Source organism: Physella acuta, unplaced genomic scaffold, assembly GCF_028476545.2.
Source record: "Physella acuta isolate Inbredline_101_S28 unplaced genomic scaffold, ASM2847654v3 ptg000401l, whole genome shotgun sequence".
NCBI classification, from domain to species: domain Eukaryota; kingdom Metazoa; phylum Mollusca; class Gastropoda; family Physidae; genus Physella; species Physella acuta.
The window spans coordinates 157266-170464 of NW_026731920.1; the positions used below are offsets into that span (position 1 = coordinate 157266).

General features: G+C 31.5%; 1 protein-coding gene across 1 annotated transcript in view; it reads left to right on the forward strand.

The window, feature by feature from the left end:
• Window positions 1-4253: 4253 nt before the first annotated feature.
• LOC131942326 (uncharacterized) overlaps window positions 4254-13199 on the forward strand; it is a 51734-nt gene continuing 42788 nt past the window's right edge. The window contains exons 1-14 of the mRNA XM_059302138.1: window positions 4254-4290; window positions 5063-5230; window positions 6156-6278; window positions 6382-6522; window positions 6602-6721; window positions 7970-8089; window positions 8227-8475; window positions 8583-8720; window positions 8855-8936; window positions 10153-10301; window positions 10948-11208; window positions 11456-11719; window positions 12401-12661; window positions 12909-13172. Coding sequence (XP_059158121.1) covers window positions 4254-4290; window positions 5063-5230; window positions 6156-6278; window positions 6382-6522; window positions 6602-6721; window positions 7970-8089; window positions 8227-8475; window positions 8583-8720; window positions 8855-8936; window positions 10153-10301; window positions 10948-11208; window positions 11456-11719; window positions 12401-12661; window positions 12909-13172 — 2377 coding nt within the window. The remainder of the gene's footprint in view (window positions 4291-5062; window positions 5231-6155; window positions 6279-6381; window positions 6523-6601; window positions 6722-7969; window positions 8090-8226; window positions 8476-8582; window positions 8721-8854; window positions 8937-10152; window positions 10302-10947; window positions 11209-11455; window positions 11720-12400; window positions 12662-12908; window positions 13173-13199) is intronic.

The following is a 13199-nucleotide window of genomic DNA, read 5'->3' on the forward strand; positions in this document are numbered from 1 at the left end:
TGGATAGTATACTTAATTACGAAATGTCATTAATTATATATATATATATATATATATATATATATATATATATATATATATATATATATATATATATATATATATATATATATATATATATAAATAATTATGTTTGTATGTATTCATGTAATTTGTCCAATTACTTTTCTACTCTAAAATTCCTTTAGGCTATTTATTTGGAGATCCACACATAATAACGTTTGATCAGTTAACATACACGTTTAATGGCCTTGGAGAATTTAAGATACTAGAGCTTGATGCCTCACTATACTTCAACTCTATACAGTTTAAACTTCAGGTGACAAAACGTATATATTTACATTTACACCAAACAAATTATCTTATATTGCAACGGTCTATAAAGGAAAGTTTTATATAACTAGTAGGCTACTTGTTTAATAATTAAAACAGTGTCAATGTCCACCCAGCTCTCATAGGCACTTTACTCGCATTAGGAAAAATAAAGGCAGCATGGAATAGTGCTAAGCACATTCACCTTTCAGATACGTAACTCTGCTTCACTAGCTACGTTTACCGTTAGGGTCTAAAGTAATTTGATTTTTTTAGACTATTCGCATGCGGATGTGCAAAAGTATTTTATGGTTTTTCGTTTGTAATAATAATTTTGAATCTACTAATGCATGTTTATCTGTATAAAATGTAAAACATTTAATTTATTTGCTGTATTCCGATGAAGGCTGACACTTAATGTTAATAATATAACATAATTATTTACAAACATAAAGGTGTAAAAATATTGTAATACATTATTACGTCTATAAGCTGCATGACAAAATTATTTATTATAAAACATGTAAAATTTTAAACCCAGGGTCGAACATGTCGTGCAGTTAGCAGTGATGGAATCCCCACAAATGCTACAGTATGGTGCGGCTTTGCGTTAAAAACCACTTGGTTAAAAACTGTCAGAGTTGAAATGAGCAAGACAAATGGTACGTGTGATGATAATGTTTATTTAATTGACATCAATCTATGATACAATTTTTGAGGTTTACTACACTTATCGTTGACCTATGTATAATTTTACTTTATCGCATACAATTAACATGCACTTAATTTGTAGTGTAGGTCTACAGTAGAATTATTGTATCGATGGTTTTATAATATAAAGGCATAACATTCAAATCAAATAAAAGTTATTTATTATTTTCAATATTACTTTAAACATTGTCTCGTCAATTTGGCGTAATTAGTTATAAACTATTCTTTCTTTAGATCTGATTATTTATCTAAATGAACAAGACTATTCCGTAAGGTTTAGAGAAAAATCCAATTTTGACGCATCTGACTGGGGAATTAATCTCAGGAAAGTGCAACATTCTCTTAAAATCTTCACACACGAGGGTATGTATTTAAATAAATTTTATATATAAATATCTACTATTACTTTATATTATAACTAACAATAAAATTACTATTTCCTAATTAACATCCATATTTTATAGGTATAGGTTTAACCATTTCAACGACTAATAACATGCTGGAATTGTCCGTTGCATTGGATAACATGTATCGAGGAAGCGCTAGAGGACTTTTGGGGAATTCCAATGGTGACAAGTCTGATGACTTTATTTGGTCTAACGGGATAATGTCTTCTACCACATCTTCAGACAGGGAAATTTATGAGTTTGGACAGTCATGTAAGTAAAGTAAATTTCGCTCAAACCGTTCGTCCGTTTAAAGAACACGATTCAAAACTATCTAATATAATCACGAATATACAAAAAAAAACAATAATAGAAGTATAGCTAATACTAGTGAAAATGTATCAAACAATACAATAGCTTCTTACTTTGATGTAACAATTATTTGGAATACCAAAAAACAGAAAAGCACACCAAAACTAAATAAAGCGTCATTGTGTCCAATTCTTTCTACAAATTAAACAAATCCGAATCATTCTCAAAATTTTGTGGATCGTTGTTTACCCAAACATACAGAAGAAACTTTAGCATAATAAACTTAAAATAATCTTCCTATTTTAATTCTTAACATACCAAATTAAATATTTAAAATTAACAGTATCCTCACTACAAATATATTTTTGTACCTACTAACAAGAATATGTCTGAAAGCACTAATTAAAGTGCAGCTTCTAGTTATTTTAAAATAGAAATACACAAAGTACAATTATATTTGACAGGGGCGATAAGATCAGACGTAGAAAGCTTGTTTGTGTATGAATATGGAAAAAGTAGATCATCTTACCAGGACCCCAGCTACACGCCTTTATTTTTGGACGAGGTGGATCCCATTTTGAGGCAGGAAGGTGAAGCAGTTTGTGGAAGAAACGATAGTCTCCCTTGTATCTTTGATTACGTCGCAACAAACAGCACATTGATAGCGTCTAACACTTTGGCTGCTGCCTCTTTATTTGAACAACAAACGCGGTCTATTTGTAAGTTCTTTTAAAATTTCCAATTATTGAAGGAATCTATAAAGTCTAGGCCTACTATAGAAATAACGTGTATGTATACATACATAATTATAAAATGGTGATCAATATCACGAAGATCTCTGCTAATTAATGTATTCAACACATTTTCAGCAAACCAAGCTCCAGTTATTCATGGCAACACCCAGTTTCAAGTGACCGTAAACCAAACTACCTTAATTGGGTTTTTCGGAGAAGATCCTGATAATGACAGTATAACATTTGAATTTATTGAGTTAAACATACTTTGGGTTTTTTCTTTTGACCAAATAGACAACCACGTGGAAGGTTATTTTATACCTACAGATCTTGAAAATTCGTTTGTAAGGTAAAATTTGTTTATTTTATTTAAACATGTACTTGTGAAAGTTATAAAGCTACTTTTTCGATATGAAAGGTATGCATCAAATCTAAACATTTGTTTCAACAGTGTAGTAGTAAAGGATAGCAAAGGCCTATCTTCACCAGTGGCGAAATTTAACATCAGTATTTGCAGTGGCTGTAGCAATCACGGAACATGTAACTTTGCTGATCCTTTGAGAAAGGTTTCACCGTACTACAGAGTCGTATCTTGTCAATGCAACAATGGATATGCAGGTTCTTGATATTTTAATTTTATGTGAAGTGTAAGACATAATCTAATATGTAAAATAATAATCATGTAGTTGGGTATTATTAGCATGTTTAATATGTAAGAGACGGAATTGCGAGTTATGGGCGCCGTATAGCGATGGTATTCCACAAGGCCCTTATAGTAAACACAAAAATCTATCCTAAAACACCTAGCTAACGGACTTTTATGAAATTGCATTGGCTAATCCATTTAAAACAGATTATATAAAACGGAATGTAACGTTTAATTCAATAAGTCCATTTGCCTTTAGAAGACTTCTATGAGGCAGTGGTGAAGCGACCCACTCTGGCGCCCGGGACGAACTATCAGCTTTGTGAACACTCACAATTAAATCATTTTTTATTCATGGTTGTGAAAAAGCCCCCTCCCCCTCCCCGCCCAGTTGAAAAGACTAGTGGCGCTTTTTACTAGACACTACTTTTTGTTTTGGCGCCACACTTTGGCTGTGTACGATTCAATACCTCAGCTTCCATTTTTCTGTGCCCCTTTTCGCGCCCAAGCGCCCGCCTCACCCGCCCTCCCTTAGCTACGCTACTGCTATGCAGGCACAAAGCTGTCTGATGATAACCTATAGAAAGCTAATCAACCGAAATATGCTATTCAGATGAAGGAAAACAAAACAATTGGGACCCGGAATGTCTGAACTCTCAATGAAACTAGAAAAATAAATTGAATCATTCAAGAGATGGATAGATATTTGACAAAAATGTTGGGGCAATAGGAAACTTGATGCAATTATTGCTATACCAACAACAAAAAAGTACAATCATTGCAAATGGATAACGATTTATCGTCTTCAGTGAGAGAAATGATTTAGTCATAGTAGATGTCATTTCCTAAATAAAACCTAATAAATCACATTTGCTTAGAAAACTAATAAAAACCAGCATACTGGGTGCTAAAGTGAAATAATGCAGTACAAATAACAACCCAGTGTCGTGAGAAAAGAATCACAGAAATAACAAGATAACAGATTCTGATATTGGCTGACGACAACTATTTCCACCAGGACCACAATCAATAGCGAACCATATATCGTCTGGACAATTTATGAAGGTGGGATCTTAACTCAGAAGAGGTTGTAACACAGAGATCGACCAAGGAGGACATCGAAACGTGAACCGCTAGAAGACGCCAAACGACATGAGGACTGTTGAGAAAACAAGGGTGCCTGGGAAACGTGATGGCGGCTTTGTCCCAGGAGGGGTGAAAATGTTACCTTATCTAACCTAATAAATCACACGTTATTACACATGTATAAGTATTACGTCACACTTACTGAACCCTCCTCCTCTCCACACACATAAGTCCAAATCCCTTCCCCCTATGGTGTTTGACGTCATTTATTGACGACCATTAGGCTATAATTATAAGTTTATTTAGCATACCCTCCTAGATATTTTATTTACATTACTTTACTGAAATAACAGTATGAAACAACAGGTATGCTAGTTATAACAATGTACACATGTAGAAAAAATATTTTTGAATTAAAAATACATCTCATTAAACTGATTATTTATTCTTTATATATATATATATATATATATATATATATATATATATATATATATATATATATATATATATATATATATATATATATATATATATATATATATATATTGGGTAAACAAAGCTACATATCTAGAGGTTTGAAAACGTGTTTATTTTCACACCTACCTAAGGCTACATGCAATCAGAAGTGATAATAATGTTTCTTACATATTTTGTTTATGTAATAAGTAGGCACACTATTGGCGTCAAGATTAATTAATTTCCTGTTAACTTGCAACATACATTAAAACACATTTCTTTGACATATCCCAATGAGTTAAAATTAAATTATTTATCAACGTAGTTATATGAGATGGAAATAGTATAATTGATAGTATATTACTAAAACTATCGGACTTAAGAAAAGTAACTATTACTGAATACTAATATTGTAGGAGATCATTGTGAACTCGATAAAGATGGTTGTGCCAGCAACCCATGCCTACAAGAGTCAAGCTGTACAGACGTTGCAGCATCTGTTGAGGAGTTGAGTGGTCAGTCATACATTTGCAGCACCTGTCCACCTGGATTTCATTTAGGGTCGAATGGACAGAAGTGTGAAGGTCAGTAATAAAATGCTTGATCTAATATTGAAATGCTGACTTTTCCCTTCGTTAAGGTTTCAATTTGCGTACAACTTGTCACCACCATTTAACGATTCTGCTAGCTTCGCCTCCATACGGGTAATCTTTGTAATATTTACTTGTTCAAGGCTTTATTTTATGCACATATTTTCACTCACAGGATCTGCTACACACATTACTCTTCGACAGGATTTTATCAGATTTCCTCTCTCTCTTTCTCTCTCTCTGTCTCTCTCTCTCTCACTCTTGCATAACATAGACAAGACGTCCTTTCACTTCAAACCCTGGATCAGATTTCCTATCACTTATATGACATATACCGAGACTAATGTAATTTCTGTTACATTATGTGTTATTAGTGATTGTTACGTCCCTTGTATTATGTATATTATGGTTGCGTCCCTTGAGTGTTCACTGTGTCATCCATAATGTGTAGTTGATGTGTACATGTGAGTTAGTCAACTAAAGATAGCCCCCCCCCCCCACCCCCAGTAACAAGACATGTCGTCTATGCAGTCTTGTATAATACAGTATCAAGGTAAACTCAAAGAACTGTGTATGTTAAAGTAATGTAACAATTTAAAAACATAAAGATTTATTAGCACCCAAACCTAGTTTATAAAAAGTACCCTGACTATCCAAGGACTTCAAATATTATGAGAAAATTTCATATCAGGTTTCAAATTAATTTAATAATTACTACTTTACTTATTGATACAAATATAGCTTTTTTTTCTATTATATAAGCATTCAGTAAGTTCGGGTTAACTTAGAACATGATGGGTATTAACAGTTAATGAGATGATAGCGTTTTGAAATAGTCTTCTATTACTAGGGTAATGTAAATTTAACAGATATATTAATGTGTAGCTTAGTAATAATTTCAGATTACTTGACCTTTCAGATATTAATGAGTGTTCTCAGGTATCAAACCAGTGTGATAACAACGCCACCTGTATTAATATATATGGTAGCTTTACGTGCACATGTAAAGAGGGCTACAGAAAATCAGGAGACGTTTGTGTTGGTCAGCAATTTTTTTTTTAGTTAATATATATATATTAAATTTTAAATTTTATTTTCATTACTAAGTAGTGGTCTACTTTTCTAAATCACTATTTGTACTACAGATATTGATGAATGTGCTGAGAGGCTACACACTTGTGAACAAATATGCATAAATACAGCTCCATTTTATACTTGCGAGTGTGAACCTGGATTTAATAAATCAGGACCACTATCAAATGTATGCAATAAACAGAATGTTGAAGGTACAGTAAATATTGAGCAAAGGTTACAGCTAACTTATAAGCCAATTATTTTGAAAATAAAAATTATTATATATTTTAGATTTATGTGCAAACACACAAAGTCAACCATGTGAATATGGCTGCACAAATTCAAGTGGGGCTCCACAGTGTTTCTGTCAATCTGGGATGAAACTGGCAGAAAATGGTTATTCATGTGAAGGTATATAAGCCTTTATAAAGGCTACTATTTGTAGTCAAGTTGACCTTTTGTTCTAACTTATAATCTGCCTTTGAAACTTGTGTTTCATGTGTTGATTGTTTTATTGTATTAGGAAGATTATTCCATAAATGATTCTATGTAGGGCCTATTTGTGGTCACCTTTTTCTAGCTCTGCCACTGAGTTATGCAACATTGATAATATCTCAATCTTACTTTCAAATAACCCAAAATGATAAACCACCTCATACTTATTAATTGTTACATTATCTATACATGTTTCTATTTTAATAGTATTTACATTAATTTTTTTAAATGAATCTTGTACTTAATTATAGTAAAAGTTATACTTTTCAACCTGGCAAACAATTGGGCAAATTAAGTTCCATGCCATCCCATTATTAATTATAGTAAATGTTTTTAGCGCAATTTCCATACTGGGGGATTGCGATTATTAACTCGTCATTTCTGGATGGATGGATGGATGGATGGATGTGTGTCCGCAGCTTTAAGTCGTATCTCCTCCTCAACGAAGCAATATAGAGGACTAGTTCCAAAAGCAAATACGTTAAGCAAGTTTCAAGGATGAACATAGGCCAAAACAAATTCCCGGAATTCCTTCCGGATTTCCCGGAAAAGCCAAAAAACCTCAAAAAAATGCAGTTTTTTGTCCATATCTCGACAACCAAACCACTTAGCGACTTGAAACATTTACCAATCAATTCCTGCCATAATTTAGAACAATATTGCCGAAGAAAGTTTTCAAAAATATACTTTCGTTCGGTCACAAAAAATTAATTAAGAATTTTTTAACTGAGCATCGTGTAGGCCTAGGATGATATTTTTAATTTAAACTGAGCATCGTGTAGGTTTTTAGCGCAAAGCGCTGAGGTTAAAAAAGATTTTACCATAGCGAATGAGCAGAGGTTCGAAAGGATTTTTACGCAGGTCTGTGAATTCTAAAAAATTGATTAAGGAAATTGCGCTTAAATTGTCAATAGACTTTTTATTAACTTGTTTTTATTAATGGGTATTAATTATTATATATATTTTTAACTATAGCAGAATGCATTTTTGTTTCCATGTTATACACTCCTATTAGAGATGCTCACACATTTAGTTATGTGAATTTTACATTTATTATTACCTTTAATGTAAGTTAACTTAAAAATATTGATCTCATTTTATTATTATTACCTATATTATTACCTATAATTCAAGATAAATTAAATATTTGAATATATTTTATAGATGAAAATGAGTGCAATTTAAGCCTCTGCTCCCAAAGATGTTTAAACACAGTTGGAAGTTATAGCTGCTATTGTTTTATTGGATATAGGATAAGTGACCATGACAAACACAGCTGTGAAAGTATGTTGACATTATTAAAATACAACTTAATATTTTCTTACTTCCATACTATTGGTTAATAATTTTTTATATCCTGCATACTACAATTTTCAGGGGCCTAATATACCTGAATAGATTAATATTTTATTTCATTTTAGCTTGTCCGGGGAACAAATATGGAGAAAACTGCACATCCACTTGTGAATGTAGAGGGCGAGCTACAAGATGTGACAGTGTTATTGGATGTGTTTGCCAAGACAACTGGACAGGGACATTTTGTGATCAAGATGTTGATGAATGTCTCAACTCAACCAGCTGTAGACATGACCAATTATGTGTTAACACAGATGGTTCTTTTAAATGTAAATGTCTTGATGGTTACACAGATATAAATGGAATGTGCACAAGTAAGTTGTTTTAAAAACTTTATTTTCTAGTATTTATACTGCAAATTTATAATTTTTATTAATTTTAATAATAAATATGAAATTGCTTTTATTTTCAATGCTTGAAGATATTGATGAGTGTGCAGATGTTTCAACAAATGGATGTTTAAGCCAGCCTTTTAGCATTTGTACAGACAATCCTGGTTCATATACATGTGTATGTCAAGAAGGTTACTTTAAAATCAACAAGTATTATTACTGTCAAGGTATTAGGCTTTTTTGTGTGATTATTTAAATTTAGTAATATGAATTTTAAAATATCTACAAGATATATCTATGAATATTTATTCATATTATCTTACTTAATTTAATTCCAACAATGTCTTCTAATATTTTCCAGATATTGATGAATGTAATATGATAACTGATAGTTGTGATCACAAATGTGTCAATATGCAAGGAAGCTACAATTGTGAATGTTTTCCTGACTATATTTTAGGGCGAGACAGAAAAACGTGCTTGCCAGGTAACATAAAGCAGTTGGTGTATCCTAGACTTTAATAATGTGATTATATTTATACTCATGTAGATGCATGAAATACTTAACTGATTATCCAAGTAGCTTTTGTAGCAAAGTAATTAATCTACATTCCACAAAAAGGTAATTTGTATGAACAGTTAAAATCAATATTTTTTTAATTTACTGATAAAGGTTTTAGTTATTATAATGTTCATTATTAATGTCTGTTTTATTAAAGTGGTAATAGTATGCATTGATTTCTTTTTCAGCTTTTGATGTGTGTCAGAATTCGCAACTGAATTGCAGTCATGGTTGCACAATTTTAAATGATATAACACAGTGTTTTTGTAAGAGAGGCTACATACTCACTATTGAAAATGAGTGCTTTGGTGTGTAATTAAGTTAATAATAGTTTGCTTGGAGTTTGTGTTATCTTGATTTTATATACTTCATTCCTATTATTTTAGAAATTTTCAAAATTAGAAGTAAATTGAAAAATAATACGTTCATTTAAAAAAAACTGCAGGTCATATCTTCCTTGCATTTTAAATTAAATGTGCATGATCTCTAACATTACCCACTAATCTAATATGTTTTATGTTTAACACATTTTTGAAAATAAAGCATCTGAGTTATTTTCAATTTTCCAAATGTGATTGTTGTTTTGAGTTGATAGAGAATTGATTTTTTATTTTTTAAAAGACAAATGTTTATAAAAATAGATAAATAAATTATAAACTTTTAAATTTAGATGTCAATGAGTGTGAGACTGGAGAACATAAATGTTCACATTTTTGTTATAACACACTGGGCTCTTATAATTGTTCATGTCCTTCGGGGAAAAGGCTTCAAAATGATGGAAGGACATGTGAAGGTAAGTTCACAAGTACCTGTTAATTTAGTATTATAGGCAGAACTATGTAATATCAAAAATTTTCTGAAATTCTTATACAAATAGACAGACAGTTTTGTAATCAATCAACTCTAGATAAATTATAATATTGTATTCATTAAACATTAACTATTTCTAAACAATGGAAATAAAAAAAAATAGAAAAATTTTCCAATAATTTTTCAGATTGTGATGTCTATCATTGGGGCTACAACTGTGAAAATACATGTGACTGCAACCCAAAGGCAGTTTTATCTTGTGATTCATTAGTTGGCTGTATTTGCAAAAATGGATGGTATGGATCTAACTGCTATCAAGATACCAATGAATGTGACAACATGATTTGTCCACAATTTTCTTTTTGCAAAAATACATTTGGATCCTATTATTGTGAATGCAATATAGGATTTCAAGAAGTCAATGGAGTATGTGTTGGTAAATATCAAATTTTGATAAAAAATATTATTATAATAAAAATGTATGGCAATATTTGTTTCTTTCTATAATTTTCATTAGTTGCAATAAAATTAAAACAGCTTTGAAGTAAACAAAAAAACTTAAAGGACTAAAACACATTTTTGCCTATTTTGGGTAACAAAACATTAGTTACTAAACCTTAAATAATGTATATATTTTAGCAACTTAAGACTAAAAACAAATTACACCTCATAACTATAATGGCAATGCAAAAAGCCTGAAAAAAAAGTAAAACTAATACTGTTGTTTTGAAGTGGTCAGGCATTTTGAACAATGAGGAGTCAAATAAAATTTTAAACATAGAGATTATGCATAGAAAACACAGATCAAAAACCTTTCCTTCTTCCTTCAAACATGAATTCTTCATAACTTTCAGATTAGTACAAAGCAGCTTTTTAGTTACCTTATTTGTCAATTTATTCTGACACACTAGGGAAAACACAGAGTTTTTATCAATAATACAAAAGAGAGAAAAAATGTGTGATATATTTATCACTGTAATATTAAAAAAAAACAACAGCTACTTGATTTCTGAGTAAAGTACTCAAGTGTTTGACAAATTGTGTTTTAAAAGCATTAATCCATGTATTCCCAAATCTACCAGCTTGTGATGCAACTCACTATGGAACAAACTGTTCATACAAATGTATGTGTGTCATGAACAACACCAATGACTGTTCTGACACTGATGGAACATGCAGCTGTAAATCTGGTTGGACAGGGATAGACTGTGAAACAGATGTGAATGAGTGTATTGACACTAGCCACTGTGGTCCACTTGAAGACTGTTACAATACAGATGGTGCTGTTGAATGCAGATGTAAGTCTGGATATGAGAACATTACAGCAGATGGAGGATGCCAAGGTAGATATGAAAAAGCTAAATTTGAAATGTTTAAATGTTATTTGCTTGAGTGTTGATGGCACATTACTATAGCATATCTATACTATTTTTAATTACATGTTGATCCTAAACTGACTGCACAATTTAACCTGTTGTTGCTAGCTGCATGCAAAAAAAGAGATATTTTGGTTGTTTATTGTAGGTTTCTGCAATTCAAAATTAGAATAATAAATGATCACTTTAACATTCTGCTAATTTGTTATACCAGAATGCAATGCAACTCATTATGGAGTCAACTGCTTACTGCCATGCAACTGTATAGTTAGCAACACAGCTGACTGTATCAATACCAATGGTGTTTGTAATTGTAAAACTGGCTGGACTGGAACTCTATGTGAATTAGATGTTGATGAATGTACAAACACAAGTGTGTGTCCAGACCCACATGATAGATGTTATAATCTGGATGGTTCATCAGAATGTAGATGTGATGTTGGATTTGTAAAACATGATAATGCTGCTCCTTGCCAAGGTAGCTGACCTAATTTTCCTCCTATATTTTGGTCAAATCTATACATGAATAACATTCAATATGTTTTGAACAATTTTTATTTACAGCTTATGCTTACGTGGGTTTTAAAAATATTTGAATATAAATAAATGGACTTCGGGTTATAAAAGTTTTATAGTTAAAGTCTGTGCTGAGAAATTATTAAGTACCATTGAAAAGCTATAGCTAAATGATCAACTGTTATCTGCATTTATGGTCCTTAATCTTGGTACATACTTATGTTGGAAAACATAAAAAGAAATAGCCCTATACCTACATGACACAATTAAGAAAAACACACAATGATACTTTTTTAAAACAGGTAGCATACAAATATATCAGTTGCATTTAATATAAAATTTAAGCAGTTGTATTAAATATTTTATTTTTACCATGTGTTTTTTAGTTTAAAATATTTAAATTATATTATAGACTTCCTCTTCCTTTGAAAACTCTTCTTTTTATAAGATTGTTTTTTGATACAATGAAAGTTATATGATGACAAATATGTTAATTTTGATAAATTAACATTGCAAAATTGAGTTTCACAACTACTACAACTGTGAGAAATAAGCCAAGGGTTGTTTTATTCATTTTAATTTTTAGTTTCTTGGTAGTCTTTAACATTGAGAGGTTTACGCAATGTATTCCCAAATCTACCAGCTTGTGATGGAACTCACTATGGAACAAACTGTTCATACAAATGTATGTGTGTCATGAACAACACCAATGACTGTTCTGACACTGATGGAACATGCAGCTGTAAATCTGGTTGGACAGGGATAGACTGTGAAACAGATGTGAATGAGTGTATTGACACTAGCCACTGTGGTCCACTTGAAGACTGTTACAATACAGATGGTGCTGCTGAATGCAGATGTAAGTCTGGATATGAGAACATTACAGCAGATGGAGGATGCCAAGGTAGATATGAAAAAGCTAAATTTGAAATGTTTAAATGTTATTTGCTTGAGTGTTGATGGCACATTCCTATAGCATATCTATTCTATTTTTAATTACATGTTGATCCTAAACTGACTGCACAATTTAACCTGTTGTTGCTAGCTGCATGCAAAAAAAGAGATATTTTGGTTGTTTATTGTAGGTTTCTGCAATTCAAAATTAGAATAATAAATGATCACTTTAACATTCTGCTAATTTTTTATACCAGAATGCAATGCAACTCATTATGGAGTCAACTGCTTACTGCCATGCAACTGTATAGTTAGCAACACAGCTGACTGTATCAATACCAATGGTGTTTGTAATTGTAAAACTGGCTGGACTGGAACTCTATGTGAATTAGATGTTGATGAATGTACAAACACAAGTGTGTGTCCAGACCCGCATGATAGATGTTATAATCTGGATGGTTCATCAGAATGTAGATGTGATGTTGGATTTGTAAAACATGATAATGCTGCTCCTTGCCAAGGTAGCTGACCTAATTTTCCTCCTATAT